This window comes from Dermacentor variabilis, unplaced genomic scaffold (assembly GCF_050947875.1).
Source record: "Dermacentor variabilis isolate Ectoservices unplaced genomic scaffold, ASM5094787v1 scaffold_12, whole genome shotgun sequence".
Taxonomy (NCBI): Eukaryota; Metazoa; Arthropoda; class Arachnida; order Ixodida; family Ixodidae; genus Dermacentor; species Dermacentor variabilis.
Genome location: NW_027460280.1, coordinates 15,801,227 through 15,824,507, shown reverse-complemented (window position 1 = coordinate 15,824,507; position 23,281 = coordinate 15,801,227). Strand labels below are relative to the sequence as shown.

The 23,281-nt window shown below is 44.8% G+C and overlaps 1 protein-coding gene across 9 annotated transcripts in view; it reads right to left on the bottom strand.

The window, feature by feature from the left end:
- LOC142566104 (WW domain-containing adapter protein with coiled-coil-like) overlaps positions 1-23,281 on the bottom strand; it is a 448,398-nt gene that overhangs the window by 45,135 nt on the left and 379,982 nt on the right. For all 9 annotated transcript variants that reach the window (XM_075676876.1, XM_075676877.1, XM_075676884.1 and 6 more), the window contains one exon: positions 13,928-14,055. In XM_075676876.1, coding sequence (XP_075532991.1) covers positions 13,928-14,055 — 128 coding nt within the window. The remainder of the gene's footprint in view (positions 1-13,927; positions 14,056-23,281) is intronic.

Below are 23,281 nucleotides of genomic sequence, written 5' to 3'. Positions count from 1 at the left end.
CGCTTCAGACTTGCAGCAGTAAACGTAAAGCCCTTCGAACTTTGTTTTAGCCTTTTTACATCTCCCTCTGTCTCTTGATCACGCAACATCCCATTTCTCTCCGTTGTGCGGGCGACTGAAAGTGCATCCTCCCTGCGCGTGGTTACTTTCGGATGGCTGAGCGCGCGGACCTTCGTCTGCTCGTTGGAGCGGTAGCTCAATTCCGATTCAGAATATGAGCCGAGCTCGGATTCGGACTCGGACAGTCTCATGCGAGGAAGAGGCGAGTTCCGCATCGTCAGATTCGGACGTTGAAAGGATGTTATAGTCAGGCTTATGATGATGATGATGTTTACTTACAATAGCTGCAGAACACTGAAATGTGCATATTGCATTGACTATGTTGTTTGTATACCAATCATAATCAAAAATAAATTGCTATGTTCATTCCCTGTTATGCTCGTTCCCTGAAACCAAGCCAACACTGGGGGGGCGTCACGGCCAGAGAGGTCCGACAGCGAAAGGGTTAAAAAGCATTCGTTATATCTGGAAGCAGTTCCAATAGGCAGAGCCGGAAAATTGTAAATGCACTGAACTGTGGTAGTCATAACTAATAGATCGCTACATCTGGGATCCTTATAAGTGAGTTCGACTGTAGTAGGAAAGCATCTTGGATCTCATTCATTATGCTAGAAAAGAGCACTTATATTGTCTATGGTCCCTGAAGCTATACAATCTGCAAAACCTGGAAATGGAAGGTCAAATCACGGCCAGCTACCTCCCGATATTATGCTTCCAAAGGCGGCTGTGTGATGCACCTGAGACAATGGCGCGTGCCTTTTGATAACAAAAATGTCCCTCATTGCATTTCATCCCCATCAAAAAGCAAATGCTGAAACTTGGCAACAGAAGTTACCAACATGTGAAGCACAGAATCTCAAACACTGCGATGCTGCACCTTTTGCGATTACATTTGAGAAAAATGCAAAGAGGTATGTTTCTTCACCTTCACTCACATATCTACCTGTTTAAAACACACAGAGACAGGCATACTAAACTGCAGGACTGAGCTTTCACACCTGAAGAAATGCGAAGACATGCCAGATCACTGTGCTTTTTGTTGAGGAACTAAGGCATAAAAAACATAAAGCAAGAAAGGCTTCCACAACAGCACAGAAGGCATTAATGTAACAAATACCAGTTGTCTGGAAGCACAGAGGTACATGGCTTTTTTACAAAATGGCAGCTACATGTTTTGAGCAGCAGTTGTCTATGTGAACAGCTCTGCAGGTGTGCAGGCACTGACATACATGTCACGTGCCACACTGCACCAGGTGGAGCAAAGCACCTTTTTGGACTCGTTACATAGGTCATCTGGTGGTGGCACCACCGTGAGCTTCAGAGCATCAGTGTACAATAATGACAGAAAATTTGGGCACCACACATTGGTTTGTTAGATTTTTCTGGCAAAGTCTGCAAGCACTAGGTCATGAACACCACTGTTGTAAATGACAGAGCCAGCTACATTTTCTGTAGCCTTGTTGGCTTTACAACTGCCTTTCAGCTGCTGAGCATTATATTAAAGCTATGCGAGTCACAATTTATATGTTGGATGTCACCACATCACACCTCTTGTAATATGCTTTGCTGACACTAGCTTAACAAAATGTATGTATGTGGCCCACAGCAAGTTGCAAACTTGTTTGTGCACTTGGTGCATTCTTTACATTTGTGGACTGCCAGTGAGGCTGGTCTGGTAGGCCGTAAAATCTACTTTCACTGCATAGCTACAAGTATAGGACTTTCTACTGAAAAATTCAAAACATGCAATTAATAAAGATTTGGAAAAAATACTGCCATACCTTGTGCAACAATGAGCATTTCAGCTGCTGGCCACCTAAAATATCATTGTTTTTTCCCTTCAAGTTAGTTCACCCTGGCCCAACAGTCAAACTTTTTGGGCACTTTCATGGTCCCTTCTAGGCTAGAGGTGAGCAAATATTTGAAAACTTCGAATAATCCATTCGAAAGATACTTTTACTATTTCAAATACTTGAACCCCTAAAAATTGTTTTTGTCAGGTTTTTAAGTTAGCTTCGCCGCATTACAGCAGTGTCATGCGGCGAAGCGTACAGGCTGTGTTGCAGTGAAGCTTCTTTGCCTTGTAGTGAAGCATGGGGCCCCTGCTGGTGCTTATGGCTACCCGACACTATTAGCTCAAGTACAAAATTGTGCTGCCTCTTGATGCATCTGGGCACTAGCTGCCATCAGGTGGAAACCTTTGTGTCTGCTACTAATATGGCTAAGTGCTGAAAAGCAGTTCATAAACTATAAATTTGAGCAAATAGCAAACTTGACAGTCTTTAGACACTCATTTTAAACTGGTCGGGTACCGCCAGGATACTTTAATGGCAAACTGGATTAAAAACCTGGCTTTAGACGAACCAAGGAAAATTTAACACCAAGAAACCGAGGTATGTCCTTAACAATGAAAGCTTCTGAAGAGGCTCCTTTCAGGTCAGCACTGTGGAAAAAATTTGATAGCCTCATCAACCAGCAACAATTTTCACTTCCATGCACAGGTTGAAAAATATGCATATGATGAAATTTTGGACCAAAAAGAAGATCTATGTGAGTGGTGATGCAAGCATGGTGCCCATTGTTGGCTCATTTTGCAAAGAAATAATTGCCAAAACCAGACAATATGTCTTTCCAGTGAGCAGCTCTATTCGGTGTCTGAAGGAATTGTGACATGCAGGAGGGTGTAGCTGATCCCCAACATGTCGAGCAGCTATTGTTCCTTCATGACAACATTTAAATAACGGCAGTTACCATGCTGTCATGCAAAAGTGTTGTGATTGCAAATTTTGTGGACCACAAAGCATAATTTTTCTGTACATTATTTGGTGTGCAATAAACTGACTTTTGTTTTCATACCTCTGGTTGGGGAAAAAAATTGAATTTTTGCCAAACCAATAGTATTCGTATTCAAAAAATATTCGATTTGCAGTTGGTTTTCATTCAGGGTGTCTACCAAGTTGACATTTCCAAATTCCCTGAGTTTTCCAGGTTTTCCCTGAGTGCCTTTGCGAAATTCCCTGAGTGATGCAGAACTATGTTTTATGTCAAGACGGGCTGCAACCCTATCGCCCGATGCTGTCACTCTTTAGTAAGCATATGAAAATTTTTTTAAAAGAACCGACTTAATCCAATTTGAATACTAAGGAGTAGTGTTTATGTTATTCAAAAAAAGAATAGAAGGGAGAGGTTAGTAAAATGCACAGCAAATAAGATGTCTTCGAAAGAAATGGCAAATCGAGTCAGACATTCTCAAATACAAATAAAAAATAGATGCATACAGAAGCAAATATTTTCGAGTCTGAGCTATTTATACTAATTGATTGCAAGCTCAGTGGTATGAGGCCCTAATTTTGTCACAATTAAGAGTTTCTCTCAACAGCTCGTAAGTCAACCTTAACTGTCCTCACATATACTCTCAGCCTGCGCACGACGCCTCACTGTTGTGTTTCACTGCTTTAAAGAGTTTATTTTGTTCTCTATGAGGCGCACCTGCATCTCGGCGTCAGCCAAGTATTTTTTGAGCTCAGGCTCCTTCAAAGAAGCGCCCGCATACTTCATTCCTCAATGCGTATGTCCTTTCTTTTCTCGTGCTCCTTTTGTCGCGCGCTCGCACTATGGACCATTTGAAGCATACTCGTGGTAAGTTTACAGTAAAACGTCCAATTTTTCGGACCCCCTAGGGGCCGCGATAACTTCCGAAAAATCAGGCAGTCCGAAAAAAATGCATGTCTTTTACTGCTCTTAAGGGCTCAAATCGATGCAGGCACGCCTGGAAAAGCTCTGAATGCTTGTCAGTACACTTATTAGGCATACCGGTGCTCCTACTGCGACAGTTGAGCGCGGGTGCACGCGTGTAAAATTAAGGAATACATACTGTGTCCTGTGACAATTGCCCCTTCCTACGCTTGTCAAGCTTCACCGCAATACTTTTGCTAATGCTTCACCGCGTTACACGACTGTACTGAGGCGAAACTAACTTTCAGGGACCAGCATTATGGAATGCGTCGTGCTTTCTGAGCTTCGAAGCCAAAATTATTGCCGACAGCGGAGAAATGAACAAACACGGCACCGAACGGAATAAAGCTGAATAGCGAACGTCGAAGCAGCTAGGCGTAGCGTTGCCGCAGTGGTGGCTACGGCTGCTAGCGGATCTGCGTGCGATAGCGCCGGTTCGAGGCAGCGAGGTAATCAAAATGGCAGCGGTCGTGGCTTTTATTAATGCCGTTTCGGACCTGCGGTTATGCGGAACGTCCGGAAAATCGGACGGCAAAGAGTTCTTGCGTCCGAAATTTCAGACGTTCTGATACATTGATTCTATGGGGTACGTGGTGGTGCCACGAAGCCATCCAAATGATCGAGAATCCGGAAAGTCGGTCGTTGACTCTACACTGGCAACTCCTCCAGCCGACGACAGGGCGTCAAAGACGATTAGTTACGATTCCGCTCTGTTACTCGAGCCAGCATTACCGCGACTTTCGACCTTTTCAATAAAATTACAGCTAATTTAATATGATAGAGGCACAAATTCCCTGAGTTTTCCCTGAGTTTTTCCAGACTACTAAAAATCCCTGAGAATTCCCGGTTGGTAGACACCCTGTCATTATTTGAATTCACCTTGAAATTGACAATTTGATATTCCCACACTTCCATTTCTAGTAAAAAAAGAAAGTGGGTTAATTACTGTGTTCTCTGAATGCATTACATTGGGCAAACAGAGGCTATCTTGTACAGGCTATAGCGAAAACTTCAGATGCATTAATTTCTTATTTATCAAATGAACATATATCTTAAAGGTTTTCAAGTGCCCCTAAGAAATCACAGTAGTCTCAAGGCCCTGAAGATGTGATTTTAAAAACGCTGCATGAACCTTGCAAGGAACAACTTACTTTCAGCTACAGTCTACAGTGGAGCAAGCTGCTGTTATAGTCAAACTCACTTATAACCATACCGGTTTTAACAATATATCGGTTATAACAATGAGAAGCTGCTACACTGTCAATTTTTTTGTTTCCCACGATAAAATAACCCGCTTACTAGAATGCCCCGATGCTAAATTATCGGTTATAATGATGAAGTCTGGCTGCTGGGTGTCTGTGCCGAACGGTAGTGAAATGCCAAAGCCTTGAAAATAAAAAAGAAAATGAGAAATTTGAGCGGCTGAACGATGGCCCGCTGCCCCAACCGCTGCCCCAGCCTTCTTTACGCACCTTTCTTTCTTTCTTTATTGATTTATTCAAGACATTCCTTACAGAAATGCTTTGGAGCCTCTCTCGCATCGCCCTTCCACCACCCCGAAACACGAATAGACTGCGTCAACTGCACTTCTCCCAGACTGCTCGCTGGCTCCTCATTCAGCGCAGTGCTGTAAATAGATTTCATCGCTCGGGTTCATCTTTGTTTGTTGCGACGAAATCGTGGTATCCCAGCCTCGTGTGACTCGCCGTCGAAACGGAAGATGGCTAATCCACCTGCTGGTCATTAGCAATGCACGACGTTGCCGGTGAAAAGAAACTGCACAGCTATAAATTTGGAAACTAAGTGCTTCTAACCGATACAGCGATCGTTGCGAATATGCTTGCATCGGATAGCGACGGCGATGATGGCAGAAATGACGTGGTAGGGCAGGCTGCCTCAACATTGTCCTCACAGGAAGCCCGGCATATGATTCAGTCCCTCTGGCACTTCGTTTTTGCGAGGAACCTTTCGCTGCACTACGTGGTGCACCTGGATGCCTTGGAGAACAATGTCAGAAAGTTTCACATAAAGCATGCAAGGCTGACGACACGAGTTTTCTCGTGCAAGCCAGTGAGAAGTACGTGGTGAGATGCTTTTGGCGATCTCGCCTCAGCGTTTCTTCTGGATTTCTCAAGCCCACAGGCTGCTGCGACAACCTTCTCGCATTTTTTAAATGGTCTCTTTTGGTGTCACCAAAGCGATGTACATGACCGGGGTAGTTGGAGAAGTATGGGAGAGGCCTTTGCCCTGCAGTGGCCGTAACCAGGCTGCTGCTGCTGCTGCTGATGATGATGAAAGCGATGTCGCGGCAGAGCTCACATATCGCTTGCATATTTTTCGCATAACGCCGACAGCTGCGGCTTATTACACGCGATGGGAGTGCCCAGGAAGCAGTTAAACGAGTGGACGCAATCAGCAGCCAGATAGAGGAAGGTGGTGGGAAGAGGCACTGGCCTCCCTGCTATTGTACCATGCCTACTCACATAATGATAGCTCATTTTTGTAAAATGCAGTTGCTGCGAATTCAGGGGTAGGATCATTACGCTGGTTAAATTCCCCGCGAAAACAGAATTTTTTTTTTCATCCAGCATTTGCTAAGGGATGACAACCGGTCAACAAATAGGCGGCTGCCGCTGTAACAGTGCGGGACATCAAAACAAAAATGGCGGCCAACGGAGCAAGTCTAATGCCCCAACCACTGGCATGCGTCGGCAAGCTTCGGTGCGCACCGACAAGCGAACGCTTCGCTTTGCGTTGGTCGGAGGAAGAGGGCACGCAACCACTGGAGCGAAGCTCCGACGCGTGCTGAAGCTCGCTCCTCGGCTGCGACGCACTGGTGCTGGACTATTTTATCTTCATCCGTCAAAGCCCGGCCTAAAACAGCCTGCTGTAAACTAAGCTTGAAACAATAAGTTAGTGATCTGTATGTGTTTTAGATATAAAAAACATGTTTGAATAATGAATATACGCCAGCCGTAAGAGTTTGTTTTTATTTTTGAAGTAAAAATAGTACACAAAATATCGACATCAGCGCTCGCGAGTCGTCTGCCTGCAAGATCGCTTTGCAAACACTTGCACGACGATGCCATATCATATCAAAAACTGTTGTACCATTTCATTTTTTGGTAGCTCATTGCACAGCCAACTATGTAAGAATCAGGCATGCAAAGTATCACTGAAAAAAATCTGTGTTGGAAATATTGTCACGTAGTAGTGATGGTAAATGAATAGCGCAGACTCAATCGCAACGATAGCGGCGAGCAATGTCGGCAATCGTCGAAAATCTCGTCTGCGGGTCAAGCGCGTTGGTTTGCATACATCAGTGGTCAAAAGTTACAGCCCATTCGCTGGTGCCCGCACGCCTTCCAGAAACTACTATACAATTCGTTTCGCGTATGCAATCAGATTAACAGGGTTCGTCGACAACAGACAGAACCATCGATAACATACGCAAAACTTCCGATACGTTCAGGCGCATACTGCACCGAGCGATAACGTTTAACATTTTGTAGCCGGTGAAATACGGTAACCAGTTACAGATAAAGCATCCGTGTCAAATATGCTTGTTGGTGCATGAAAGGAACATGAAAAAGTGGGTTCTGAGAAAATCAACAAAAAAAGAATTGAAACACCTATAGCACTCACAAAAGAAAGTCTAGAATAGCTAAAATTTATGTAATTCGTAGCTTGTCTCCCCCCGATTCTTGCTTCTGTTATATCTAGCCCATGGATCACCTCTATTATTCTGGGTTGTTTTGATGCATCAACACTGCATCCGGAGGCCTTCACATTGAGTGTATTGCTACAAAACATTTTCACAGTGTAAGGGCCATGTTCTATTGTAACTGGTTTCCACATGTCAAGTTTGTCTTTCTTTACATTAATGAAGTAGCATACCGTCAGATAATACAAGCTTGAGAATTGGAGGGTTTTAATAGGGGTCTTTCGTTGCCCTTTGCCAAGTCGTACTATTGAAGCGCTTATTCGAATGTATGGGAGCAGCTCATTTGCATAGTATAAGAAATATATAAACAGGTTATTTTCACAATTTATACACTTCGTCACCACAAGAAAAAATTGTTTTATTGTTTTCAGCCTGCTATGATGTTCTGACTGAGAAAGATATATTCAATTTGTTCTGTGAGGCACGCAATAATTGCTGTGGCATAGTTTATTGCACAACACTGGATACAGTAGCTAACCATTATTATTACTCAGACGAAATTAATAGCACAATGCATATGATCAGGCACATAGCATATTATTATTGCACTTTATTAATTCATGCCCCTTTTTTTTAAGTGCACAAATGCTACTGCACTGAAATAGTATACTAGTACATACTGAAAAAGCATTATTTTATACTACGATAATAATCAATCATTCAAATTTCTATTGTAGTGCCCAGGAACAGCTAGAGAGCCTTTGTACTGGTGTACTTAACGAGCACTATGTGAGACAAAATGTGCAGAAAACACGAATGTAGTAGACAAAAAAAAATGCAAGATAGAGAAACAAATAAACACAATAGGCGAGTGAAAATCATGCAATATACAGCATGCAATTCCAAGAGCGTGAAGGGCATGTTGTGTAATTATCTATGTGAAGAGAAGCTTACCATTTTGTCGAAGTACACACCAAGATCTTTCATTTCATGACCATAAGGAGTGGAGCATCACATAGGGTGTATCAAAATTTCACATAGTGCGTTTTCTGCATATAACTTAATGCCATAGTATTGGAAGCATTTAGGAGTACTTATTGTTTCTGCACCAGTTTGAGAGTGAAAAAATGTCTTTTTGGAAGTTGATGCAGTGGTGAACACTGTTCACAGTCTCAAATAGTTTTATGTTGTCGGCACAGAAAGCCATGCTGTTCATTTATTGAAATGCTCTTAGCACTAACAGAAAGCAAGGAATCCAATATTGATTCAAACACTTTTGACGAACTGCAGAGGATAGATATAGGTCGGCAGTTAGTAACTGCACATCTAGCACCTGATTTGCGCATGGGCAATGTCCATGCTACCTTCCGAGTGCTAGAAAAGGTACTAAACTTTAGGGAACTATTGAAGATGTTTGTGAGAACAGGGAACAAGTATGCTTCCATACATCTTAACCCTTTCAGATGCCACTTTATCCCGTTGATTGAAAAGTTGCTTTCACCCAATCTCTTGCATTTTCAGAATCGTAGAAAGCGTACAGCTGCAGAAAATATTAAGAATTTTCAATTGTTTAGCGAATTTTGTCATGTTTACGAAATTTCAACTTCATGTGAAAACTCACTACAGGAACACAAAATATGAGAACATGCACTATTTCTTGTATTGAAAAGCTTGAAAAGCACTTATCCAGCCACTTGAAAATTATGCCTGGTGCATGATATTGTAAAGAACAATGAAAGAAGCGAACCCGCTACATACAACATACTGACACAGAGTAAAAACACCCAGCAGTCTACCTTCCCACTGATTTTGCTAAAACATTCTGCACATTATTCAGAATTGCAGCACAGTTTCAATAATAAATATTTCAAGATGTATGAAACACATTTTAAATACCATTACTTTCATCAGTGCTTTTGCTATTGATGGACTCTCCTGCTGTGCACAATTGTGCAGACAGCGTCTCAAAGGGTTAAGCTCTGCGTAAGAAATACCATCAACAACACCACAAGAAAGGGAAGGTTTAAGGCACTTCATACACTTGAAAACAAGGTTTTCATTGACTGATAGCGTACACACTGTGCCAGACTGAGAAGGAAGGTTACTTGAAGCATATTTCACACCATATAGCAAACAGAAATGTTCTGCAAAGGCATCAGCAGTGTTCGAGACAACACCACTATTTTCATGAAGAACACGTACATCTTTGGCACTCTTTTTCGAAGAGTGAGAGTGCACAAAGCTCCAGAAATATTTTGAATTATGTCACGCTGGCTTCAACACAATCAATGTGGTCGTAGTGGTGATTCTAATAATAATAATAATAATAATAATAATAATAATAATAATAATAATAATCTTAGTGGTAACTTGGCACTCTAGACTAAAAGAAAGGCTGATGCCTGTATGTTAGAGCGTCTGATAACCAGCCATCTAGAACAGGAATTTGCAGGATGCAGACGACACCTCCTTCCCCTCCACGTGCACACACACGCGCACGCGCGTGCACACACACAAACACACACACACACACACACACACACACACACACACACACACACACACACACACACACACACACACACACACTTGCTCAATAACACAGCACGGCACACACACACACATTCAACGGGTGCACAATACACAGGAGTGCCAATTCAGTTTGGTTCCAAGGAAGGAGAATCCAAATGGACAAGGGGGGGGGGTGAAAAGAAAGCTCTGTATGCCAGATATAATCATGGAGTCGTGGTGTCGGGCCATAGAGGCGCGATGAGGGCTCGGGCTGTGCTGACCACTTGTTCAGACGAACTGAAGAAAGATTAGTGCTGTTCAGAGAGCCGTCAAGCACCCTGCAGTATAGACTAGTGCAATGTTGTGCTGGTATTGCAGGGTGTGCTACTTGAGGGGTTTGAGGCAATCCTCGTAGGCTGGCATGAGCTTGCGACAACCAAAAAGACGAGAGTAGAGGGTGCGTGTTGTCCGGCGATGAACAAGCTTAAGTTTGTTAGCGTCGCGAGTTTGGTACGGGAACTATACTGATGAGCAGTACTCAAGTCGTGACAGAATGATAGAAGCGTAGAGTGCTCGGAAAACCTTATGTCATCAAGGAAGGGAGACACGGGACACAAACCCAAGAATGGGCCGATGCTTAGATACAGTGCTGGTGACATATGCGGAAAAGTTGAGAGAAGAGCTAAATGTTACACCCAGAATGGGAAGGGCCCGAACCGTCTTTATAGAGGTGCCTCCAAGGAAGTAGGTTGGACGTGCAGCAGTTTTGTTGTGGCTGAAACGCATCGCAGCACTTTTCGCAGTGCTACTACAAAGTTTGTTATTGTAGGCCCAGTCGTTCACCTTTACGGAATGTATTTATTGCAAGCATATACGCTGTGCATCGGCATATTGTTGTGGAAGTGTTAACTTGTTAATCAAACACATTCTGCGCAGATGCCTTAGTAACTTAGTTTTGAGTAGATCTTTGTCCTGACTACAATTTATAGTATCGCAGCAAGAAACATTTTAGTAGAAGCTGAAGGGATTCCAGCAGTTTAAGCATACCGACTTCACTCACATGATGCATTCACAGCAGCTACACTTTCCATAAACAAAAAGTGAGATAAAAAATCAATTACACTTTCACCGACTTAGTACTTGCTGCTTCTGAAGCAGGCATCGAAGCAATCATGGTATACGCTGCTATATGCATAGGTCTTGCATGATGCAGGTTCTGCTATGCACTGCACACGGGACACATGTTGCAAACAGATTTCTTTTTGCAGTGTAAGTGTAAGGACACACTGAATCAAACATGACTGCGTTGTCACGTATGCTTCAGTGCATCAGTGTTCTTGATTACTACATGAGCAATTTATCTCCGACTAGCCCAAAAGACAGATGCACTTGAAAGAAGTGAGTGAAGGCGCACAGTGAACTTGTACTGAACTGGATTCACATGCCGAAAAGAAGAGCGCAGTGTCAGCTGAAACGGGCGGCACAGCTGATAATGTAAGTACTTCCCATAGTCCGGCTACTAGTGTCTTTCGCTTTTGGAAGTTATCTTTGCCACTGGAAACAGCGCAGAACTTGCCCGTTAAACTTGAGTCACCTGACACCACACGAAACACGCCGCGGTTGACCACCCCAAGTTCCACACGGTTCATTCACCACATCACACGACGTCAGGAGTGCCATATTTGAAATCACTGTAGCACCAAATGGACCTGAAAATTAATTTCCTTTGACAGAGTTTCTCAGCTGGGTTCCTTCACTCGCCAGTTACGAACTCGATGAACGCGCTAGGCCTACGCGTAACGTAAACAACATCAGCGATAGGCGAGTGCTGATTGTCCAGACTTCGGAGCTCGTAAACATGTCTCCATTCGTTTTGAGCACAACAAAATACACATACAACAAGCACAGACGTTGCGGCAATCGTGATTCGGTTGGCTGTTTTAGCAGACGATCGTACCGAGCCCAGCGGAACCCAGTGGGCAGGTTGGATTAGTCGGCGTCGTTCGAAGTCACTTCGGATCCACGTCGCGCTGCCACAACCCACGGTCGTCGGTTGGTCGGTCGTGTCGTTGTCGGCCTACTATTACAACACTGTCTTTCAGGAACACTGTCGCACGCGTCGCACGTCCAAAGAACTCGGACGATCGTTGGTGCCGGCGCCTTCGCATGGTCAGCCATCATAGGCATAGCAGCCGGAGGATTCGCAGCCTCCGACTGGTTGGCGCTTGCGACGCGTCGCAGCCTCTCATTGGTGCATGTCGGCGCAGCGTCGCCTCGCACCGGCAAACTTCTAGCATCGGCAGTAGACATAATCGCTGCGTGTCGTCACGCTTCGCCGTGTTCCCGACCACCGCTTTTGACGCTTCGGCACGTGCCGAAGCTTTCCGACGCGTGCGAGTGGTTGGGGCATAATGCTCTGAACGGGACTTTCTTTCTTTTCAAGAGTACATTATACGCATTGAAATAGTTTCTTTCGTATCCGTAATGTATAATATCATTAATATCAGCAAGTCTGCGGCAGTAACATAGCCATGTCCACTTTGAGGGGACAGAAACAGAGATGGGTACGCTCAGCTGCCAGTGACGTAGAAACACATGGCGGGTATGCTGCGGAAACTGCGGCATTTGTCTTCACTACTATTTTTATACAGCACGTTTCCGCTAAGGGTAGGCTAATATCTCAGCTGTGTTACAAGCGTCGGCATATGAACACGGTACACTTCTAACGTATCAGTGTAAACGTGGCTACTATCTTTGCCGCTCGCGATTTGTTGCGTGCCCACGAGTGCAGACAAGAATCGAAAGGCGCCTTTTTTGTTGTTGTCGTTGACCACAACCCATTATAAAGCCTACAAATAATAAAGCCAAGGCAAGTTTCGTTGTAGCTTTTTTTTTCACAGCATTCGACAGATGGTAAGCACGATAATGATTAGTTAGACTTGGCACACGACATATCGCTGCAACAAGTTCGAGGTGCAATCAGTACACGGGAAAGAAGAAAAAAAAAAACAAATTTTGACGACAAAATTCAGGGGTGCGATCATTACGCGAGTGCGATCATTATGCAAGTAGGTACGGTAGTTTTCTCACACTAGCTCTGCCATCCCCAATTTCGATATTTTCACACAACCCAGTAATAACAATTGTTAGTTATAACAATGGAATTTTTGTGGCACTTGAATATCGTTATAAGTGGGTTCGACTGTATAGGAAACTAGCCCTCACAAATTGACCAAACATAGGTGTACAACATATTTTAGCTCCAGCACAAGGTGTTCAGCTTTTCTAACAGCAAGCAGTGATGATCAAACTGTGCAAGAACCATGACATCAGAGCTCACGTTGTGCAGACAATAGCACACTGCTATCTCAAAAGTTACGGAAAACTGTTTCCTTTACTGTACTTTCATGCACTGTTATGGAATGCATTTAATAAAAGCCAAATGCTTGGGCACTGCTTACTATCGATACAGTCTGGATCACACCTATTTGGACATCTAAATAGATGGCACCTCAAGAGACACTTTAGTTTAGTATAATGCCACAATCTTAGCACCTGCTTGTTCCCATGTTCACGCCTTGCTTCTTGTTTATGTTACATGCAGCTCTGAATTTGTAAGAACTATTCAACTTGGCAAATGAACTGCACTGCACTGCGCTTTGATTCACATGCCACGGACCAAGGAAACTTGGTAGTGTAATGAAAATGCGATTAGGCAGGCATGACTTTCAAAAACGGACCGACATAAAACTGCACCACTGTACAGACAAGAGTAAGCAAAACATCATGCTGACTCATGTGGAAAACAGACTGTGTGCTGATGTTACACAAGGGCAGTGCACAATCTAGCCAACAGTTTCGGCATTGCTCCTTGTGGGATGCAAGCATCAGCTCCCCCCCCCCCCCATTTACTGCCCCACCACTACAAAAAATGACACGAGTGAAAGCTCTTCTTACCTCTGTTCTTGTACTGTTGCTTGAATTTCAGACAATCGGACAAGAGAGCGGGCCATTTTGAGCTCAGCCGAAACTCGTGTGCAGTTTAAACTTCCTAAGCTGTGCGCTTCCTCGCTGTACCGGTTTGCCTGCAAGAAAAAGATAAAATTGCAGGAAAATAAGCACGATCACACTTGCTAGGTTTATTATAGGCAGCGCTACCCAAAATTTTTCAAGGGGTGAACATCTTGTACGAAGGGAGGGGGGGGGGGGTACTACACTTGCACAAATAAGCGTTCATTAAAGTTAAGCTTTTGGTGCCCCTTGTCCCCACTTGTACAACATCTTGGGCCACAAATAGATTGTGCCCAAACAGACGAGTAGAACAAGGGCATTAACAGACGTTGGCACTAGAAGTAGTAAGTGTGAAGAAAGAAGTGAACAAAATGAAATCGAAGTGCACATTGAGTGAGAAGCATCGAGCTGCATAGAAGTGAAGGAGAAGTGAGCTAGGATTCTGCAAACATCAATTGTTTTATTCAAACCAAAGTCGAAACAAATAGTAATAGGTGTTGAATGATTCCGATATCCAAGACATTGGGCCTATCTTGAAGGCCGCACAGCATTTGTGGTCATATGCACAAAGGCATATCCAGTTCTCACTGCATCTCTTTCACTTAATTTGAATGTTTTAGTGCTGCAATGGCCCCCAGGTTGGGCATGCAAGCCACACTGTTATGGGCAGTTATGCCTTTTTGCAGCCCTGTATGCCTGGCCATACCCTTCCTAAATACAAACAAAGCATTATCATTGTTAGTTTCACGAGATTCTGAGTTGACTCGGCACCAAACACATCGAAGTGTACGGCCAACAACATTCCTGGTACTGTGCACAGATAGCTTGGCTTGGCACAGTGGTAGAAATCTCGGAGTGATAGCATCTCCGAAAGTGATCACCAAGGAATACCACTCCAGCTAGATGCTGTCTGCTTACACGTGAGATGAACCTGTTCTGCCAAGTAAGCACGCAGACAAATTTCAGGTTTGATCATTGATGAATGCCAAATTTCCCATGAAGGTTTGCCACCCACTGCCATGCCTGCCGTGTTAGTTTGGCCGAACTAGAGCTGCTTCGCCAGATGTTAGCGATGGTTTCGAGCCGGGTCGATGTATATCTATTCGCAGCAGTCCACAGAAACGATGGATGTACCGGCCACACAGCTCTCGGGAAGCCGAGAAATCATCCCAGCAGCAAAAATGATAGTATGCGGAACAAACTTAATGGCGCGACTTTCTTCACAGCCATCATTCTTTAATAACACTGAGCACAAGCGCCATGTCTGAAAAAATTGAGCCAGAGAACTTTCAGTGTCTAGAACTTCAATCACCGTAAGGTACTGGTGCAAGAAAGAAGTTGGCGGTGCCATAAGCTCGATATTCAATAAATGGACTAGGTGCACAAGTCAGTCAGCAAACATAAATAGCTTGTGTTGGCTACGAGCCTGTGATGTGTTTGGTGCACAAAGCAAAGTGCCGTGGATTGTGAGATGAAAAGATGAAGACAAAGTCAAAGAGCGGCAAGCACGAGGACACGCAGCGTGAGTAAAGAAAATAAAGGGAAAATTATCCAATCTAGAAAACCCATGGACCTCATTGGTAAACATGGAGCTCCGAAAACCACTACTCTGAAAAGGACACAAGGGCCAGAGCAGAAGAAAAGCGATCAAAGGGGAAGGTTGGTCACCGGACTCGAGCCACCAGGACTTCATCCTACTGGGACATTCTGCTGACCTGTTCCTATGCTTCACAACTTCGCCAAACCCCAGAACGTCCCAGTCTCCTGCTGTTTCTAACTGAAAGTTCCGCTGAGGGGCCCACATCCTCTTGGCAAGCAGGAACAGCTGTTCTTCAATCATAAACTCATCACACTGCCACAGCACTGATTTAGTGAGAACAGTGCTGCTTATAGCCCAAACCCCAGGAGCGATTTTGTGCGCGATGGCTTTGAGCGACGAAACAGGCCGTCGTGGAAACAGATCGCCCTTTCGTCTCGCTCAATTGCTCGGTTCTGGAAATCTAGACTTTGCCACTCATTGCCCGGATGTGCTATGAGCGAATAGCCAATAGCATGAAGCCATAACTGGATGTACATCAGTCAAGTACTGCTGATTGTGGCACGGAACGAGCAAATGACTAAATTTAAAGGATAAGAACCCACTGCAAGACCTTCAGAAATATTTTATGCTGCTCTTTACACTAAAACACATCAACTTAAATTAATAAAGCATGTGTCACATCAGGTTCGGTGGATATTTGCTGCCCTCATACCGGCAACACCGGGAAGATGTTGCTCAATGTCGTCGCCTGCATGGGGTACGATTTGTAGGCGACAAACGAATGCGACAGCTATCTAGATCACGTTGCTTGTCGCTGTCGTTCGCAAGATTGCTTGCATGGGGCTTATATTTATCTGATTGCCTCACCTGCCGTCTCTCAACGTTGAACTGTAGTTGCATTGACCCTACCACATGACTGTATTTGCATTATGCCATAACTCTACTTGGTGCATTAGCATTATCTTAATTTGAGTTGTAAATTGTATCTTGCTGCTAATACAGTAAAACCTCGTTATAACGAAACGGGATATAACAAACTAATAGATATAACGAAGCAAACATGATTCCCTTTGAAATTCTAATAGATGGCCATGTATTGAAAACCTCATTTTAATGAAGTTCAAATTTCCTCGCAATGGACGAGCCGTCTGATCCTTTTTTTTAGAGCACAGCTCTTTGGCGCCCGTTCCTGCGTTTCGCGGCGTCATCGTGCCTCGCCATAACCAGCTCCATGGCCGGGGCCAGCGTGCGCTCCTGGCGCCATCTCTTGCGCATGGCGCGAGCCTTGCTCTCTTTGCTCCTCCTCCAATGCCACCCATGTGCGGCAGCAATCAGAGCGCCGGCTCGGTGGTGGCTGATCTCGATGATGTGCTGCTGCCTGAGTTGAAACGTGTAGCCGCCGCCGTTTGCCACCGCGTGTACCCCCCCCCCCATCCTCTGTGGCGGCCACCGCGAGAGAGCACGCGATGTTCTCCGGTTGCCGAAGCGCCAGCTCGGTATCAGCGGATCGCGGTGCGTGCTTCCTAAACCGAAACGCAGAGCCACCTGTAGTTGATTCGCTAGCAGCATCGGCGGCGTCAGTCAGTCGCTGCAATCTCTTCGCCGCGCAGCGTTCCTATGCACTTATGCGCTACCTCCCACAACCTCTTGATAAGTGAGGCAGCTGCACCGAGCTATGCTTCGTTTGCGTAGGCTGGTGCGAAATGTTCCGCACCAGACGAATTGTCAGAGGCACAGACGGTTTATATTATAATATAATCCGTCTGCCTATATAAGTAGTTTGTTCTCAGCCCGTTCGTTCTGAGCCATGAGCGAGGCAACCAGTGGAAGTCCTTTGTCTGCTGCTGCTGCTAAACGAGCTGCCCAAGCAGAAGCCCAGCGCCATCGCTGCCAGAATCCAGAGGTGTGCTATGCCGAACCAGGCATTGGTGCAGCAAGTCTATATATCCATCTATTTCTCCGATTACAAAGCTACCTTCATGACAATCAAGAACTGGGAGTGGAGTGTTTCTTGAAGAAGTGAAGAATAAAAAGTTGTAACTGTACATACATGTCTTACTCGAACTATGTGCCTCAGTACATAGACAAGCCGAAACAGCTGAAGAGATGTGCTCAAATTTCGCATTAGGAAATAGCTGATAGGCTAGGGTAGGGTAGGGTAGGGTAGTAGGGTGATTAGGGTAGCTGATAGCTGCCCATCGCAGCCTTTGTTGCTCTATCGTCAATATCACTTCACCTCTAGAAATTTTATTCGCATTGTGCAGTTCTTCATACCTACAAACTTATCGGTGTATGCTATCGACCCCCCGACGCAGATGCTTCCTTCACTATTCACTTCCCCGAGGCACTGCAAACTGTTACGAAGCCATTTAATCATGCGCAACTACTCCTCTTAGGTGACTTTAACTTTCCTGATATAACATGGTCCGAACCAGCCATAACACTGTCTAAAAATAACCTTGAATGTAATTTTCTTAACACGTGCCTCACCTTTGGTTTGACGCAGCTAGTATCTACCCCAACGCGGAAAAACGAACAGTGCTCTAACATACTCGACCTTATCTTAACATCCCACCCCGACAGTGTTTCTTCTATAACACATCTACCAGAACTAAGTGACCACTCGGTACTACATGCAGAATTATCCTGGCAGCTACCTCAGTGCAAAAAATAAAAAAAGAAAATAACACTCTACGATAAAGGTGATTACATCAGCATCAACAATGCACTAACCGAGTTTTACAACTGGTACATTATAGATTTCCCCAAGCGCACAGTAGACGCCAACTGGACGCTTTTTAAAAATAAAATGATCGAACTCACTACGACTTACATACCAACTATCATTTTAACAGAGCGACCTTCGTCCCCATGGTTCAACAACACATTAAAACGACTAAACAATAAAAAGAAAAGATTGTTTCGTGAAGCCAAGCGTTCCAATACCGCTTCGGCCTGGGAAAAATATTACGTCACTGAAAAGAAGTTTGATTCTTTGGCCGCAAGAGCTAAACGAACCTTCTACTCAACTACACTCCCTAACATGCTGCAAAACAATCCCAAACAATTCTGGAAATACATTATCCCAAATAACCGTAAACCATTATTATTATATGATAACGATAATAACCATGTTCCAGACCATAAAGTATCTGAAGTACTAAATTCTGTCTTCTCTTCCGTGTTCACTTCTGAACTAAACACTGACCTCCCAGACTGCCCTTACCTCAACAACCCAACTATGCCAGACATAACAATCGAAGCACATGGTATCACCAAGCTAATTGAACCCCTCAAATTAACATCCTCAGCCGGCATCGATGGAATCAATTCCAAAATGCTTAAGAACACTGCACACATCTCTAGTGTATTTTTATGCCACATCTTTCAGCAATCATTATCATCTGGAGTGGTGCCACAAGACTGGAAAATAGGTAAGATAATTCCAGTACCAAAAAAAGGATCATTGTCATTGTGCCACAATTACCGTCCAATTTCCCTCATCAGTGTTTGTTCTAAACTAATGGAGCATATAATTTATTTTCATATTGTAAACTTCCTAACATCCGCTAATTTCTTTAATCCTAATCAACACAGTTTTCAGAAAGGCATGTCGTGCGAGACTCAACTAGCTCTATTCGTTAATGACATCAGCTCGCATATTGATCAAAACATACCCATAGACGCCCTCTTCCTAGATTTCCAAAAGGCTTTCGACAAGGTTCCTCATGAATGGCTCTTTCTAAAACTATCATGTCTTAATCTTAACCCTTGTGTTCTCCAGTGGATACGCAACTTTCGGACTAACCGTCAACAGTTCGTTTATGCTAACCAATGCTCGCCTACCTTATCACCCGTTATCTCCGGCGTGCCACAAGGCACAGTCCTGGGGCCACTACTCTTCTTAATATACATTAACGACTTACCGACAGGTTGTTCTTCCAAAATTCGTTTATTTGCTGATGACTGTGTAATCTATCGTCCTATTACTAACGACACTGATTCTCGTGCTCTCCTGTCCGACCTTAACGTCATTGAAACTTCGGGTAAAAATTGGCTAATGTCCCTCAACGTCAAAAAAACATCACTACTTACTTTCCATCGTCGCCAATCATTTATTTCAGCTAATTACATTATCGCCGGTTCGGAAATATGTGCTGTGACTTCATATAAGTACCTAGGCGTTAACTTGTCCAATAACCTCAGTTGGTCCTCGCACATTTGCAACATTAGCAATGATACCAATCGTGTACTGTGCTACCTGCGCCGTAATTTACGTCTTGCTCCGCACTCAGTAAAACTACTCGCACACTTTACAATCGTTCGACCCAAACTGGAATATGCATGCTCAGTGTGGGACCCACACCAATCTAACCTGGCAACAGCACTAGAATCCATACAGAATTGTGCAGCAAGGTTCATTCATTCTGACTACTCTTACCACACTAGCGTTACTAAACTTAAATCATCTCTGAACCTTCCAACCCTCGAGCAGCGCCGCAAAACAGCAAGACTGTGCCTCTTTTACAAATTTTATCACTCACTACTTCATCAGATCGACATCACGCCTGCGCATCGCACTTCATCCCGTCATAGCCATTCAAAGGCTGTTTATCCCCCTCCAGCTCGCACCTCCGCTCATCTTAACTCTTTCTTCGTTCAAACAGCGAAAGACTGGAATCATCTACCTGCTGAAGCGGTGCACCACTCCAGTCATTCATCGTTCAAGGCATTCATTGAAAATATTATCTAAATATGCCCACCCCTCATGTAAAACCCCAAATGGGGTATTTGAGGTACCAATAAATAAATAAATAAATAAATAACGTAATCGTCGGCAATTTTTTTTCTACAACGAGCATTTACTGACCATTTTGGTACCTGTCAGGTAAATGTCTTACAGTGCGCGATGTTCGCGTCTACCGTGCGCGTCTCCCAGCTTCCCCTTTCCCGTGGAACTGGTGGACCCGCCCCATGCACCAGTGGAAGAGAAGTTTTTTTGTTGCTAGTCGTTGCCTCCATGTGAGTTCCCGCTGCCAGAAAGCAGATGGAGGATGGCAAACGGAAGTGCAAAACGGTTTCAATCGAGCACAAGGCGGCTATGCTGAAAGCCACCGAGTCCAGCGTGAAGAAGAAAAAACGGCCGAAGATTTCAGCATAGCATTGAGAACACTGTCGACAATATTGGGCAGCAAAGAAGTTTCACCAGTGCTGTCGCACGTGGCGTAAAAGGCGACAGAAAGAAGCTGCGAGCCCCCAGTTTCAAAGCTGTAGAGAAGGCGGTCTTCAAGTGGCTTTTTGGATGCCAGAGCAATCGGCACTCCTGTGAGTGGGGCACTGTTGCAGCGCAAAGCGAGGGGCTTCGCATGCATCATGGGGCACGACCATTTTGTGGCGAGTGTCGGCTGCCTGTAGAATTTCGAGGAGCGCCACAACATCGTCGGCAGGGCTGTCAGCGGGGAAGCGCAGTCTGTCGACTGCGAAGCTGAAGTGGTGTAGGTGGAGACAAACGTCGGACAGCTGTTAGAAAAACACAGTGCCAAGGATTTGTTCGCAACGTTGATGAGACAGCCTTGTTCTACCAGATGCCGTCGCAAAAAACCTTAGCCCTCAAAGGTGAACGCTGCCAGGGCGGTAAGCAGAGTAAGGTCCGGGTAACCGTGTTGCTTTCTGCCAACGTGGATGGGTCGGAAGAGGTGCCCACCCTTGAGGTCAGCAAAAGTGTGTTACCATGATGCTTCAATGGCAAACGAAAGCTCCAAGTGAGCTATGTGTCCAATCATAAGGCTTGGATGACGAGAGAAATTTTCGCACAATGGCTGCGGTAGTGGGACAAGCGGCTGGGCAAGCTGAACCGGAAGATATGCCTCGTACTGGACCACTGCACAGCCCACCACACTGCCGCTGTGCTCAAAAACATTGAGCTATGCTTCTTGCAGCCAAACTGCACTGCAGTTGTGCAACCCCTCGACCAAGGAGTTATCATGAACCTTAAGTCGGGCTACCACAAGCGTGTGATCGACCGGATTCTGGTCAATATGAGCATCAAGCATGAGTCCACAATCGACTTGTGTATGGTGATCGAGATGTTACAGGCTGCTTGGATGGCTGTACCGGCATGCACGATAGCCAATTGCTTCCGGCATGCCTCATTTGGCGTCAGCAGCGGCGGTTACAGCGAAGATCTCAGTGCTGCCGCCAATGGGGGGGGGGGGGGGGGGGTGCCATGGGCGACCAAGCCTTAACGTCATGGGACGCTCTCCTTCACGCCGGCGTTGTGCCTGAATGCGATACCTTCAGCATGTATTTCAGTGCCGATGCTGATGCAGTGACGACGGAAGAGCTAACGGAGGCAGAAATTGTACGTGCGGTGACGGAGGTGCCTAATGACGACAGTGACGAATGTGTTGATGACAGCCCGGAGCCTAATATTGGCGAACCTGACGTACCGACACCCGCACAAGCGCTGGATGCAGCAGAGCTGCTGTGCCACTTCTTTGGCGCTCACGATGACGGTGAGGACGGACTCGAAATAGCGGCTGCAGCTGAAAAAGCCATCATTCGCATGAAGAAGACGCAGCAAAAATCTATCAAGGACTTTTTTTCTGAGAAGCGAGCCACCAGCTGGTGTGCTGTTAATTGATCAGTGATGAGCCATTTGGCATGAATAAAGTAGCAATTCCTTGCTGTCTTTTTTTCGCCTGTTTTTTCTCCATGCAACAGCCGTTTTCTTTTACACGTGGTGGGCTGCTGTGAGATTTGGTGGTGCGTACATCCACTCTTGCTTGCTAATTGTGAATAGAAATGGTTAGTGGCTATAACGAACTAATGCTTATAACGAAGTAATTATGACCCCCCTTCAACTTCGTTACAACGAGATTTTACTGTATTCCATTAAATGTTTATCATCTATTCTTTCATCTGGGTTAGATTAAATGTTTTGTCTGTTTCTTGGAAAGAACGACTTTGTCCTTGATAGCCCCAGAGACCCATTAGAAACATTAGAAAAAGAGCCTGCATCACAGAGCCATGTTATGGCAATAACACTTGTTCAACAGCACCCAAAACTGTCGATCATACGCATTTATAAATTTACCGTATTTACTTGCACAATGATCGCACTCACGTAATGATTGCACCCCTGAATTTTGACGTCAAGTTCTGATTTTTTTTCCCTTTTCCATGTAATGATCTCACCCCAAACTTGCCACAGCGATATGTCATGTGCCAAGTCTAGCTAATGATGATCGCGCTTACCATCTGTCGAATGCTATGCGAACGACTCGTCAAGACATACCAAGCAGTCTGCATACACTGAACATTTTCATCACTTTCCGTGCTTCCATGAAAAAGAAAAGAAAAGCTACAACCAAACTTGCCTTGGCTTTATTATTTGTAGGCTTTATAATGGTTGTGGTCAACAACAAAAAAAGGCACCTTTCTATTCTTCTCGTCTGCCCTCGTGGGCACACAACAAATTGCGAGCAGCAATGATAGTAGCCACGTTTACACTGATACGTTAGAAGTGTACCCTATTCATATGCCGACGCTTGTAATACAGCCAAGATATTCGCCCACCCATAGCGGAAGCTACCGTATTAAGCTAGAAGTGAAGATAAATGCCGCAGTTTCCGCAGCGTGCCTGCCATGGGCTTCTGTCACTGGCAGCTAAGCGCGCCCATCTCTGTTGCTGTCCCCTCAAAGTGGTCATGGCTACGTTACTGCCGCAAACTTGCCAATAGTAATGATATTATTCATTA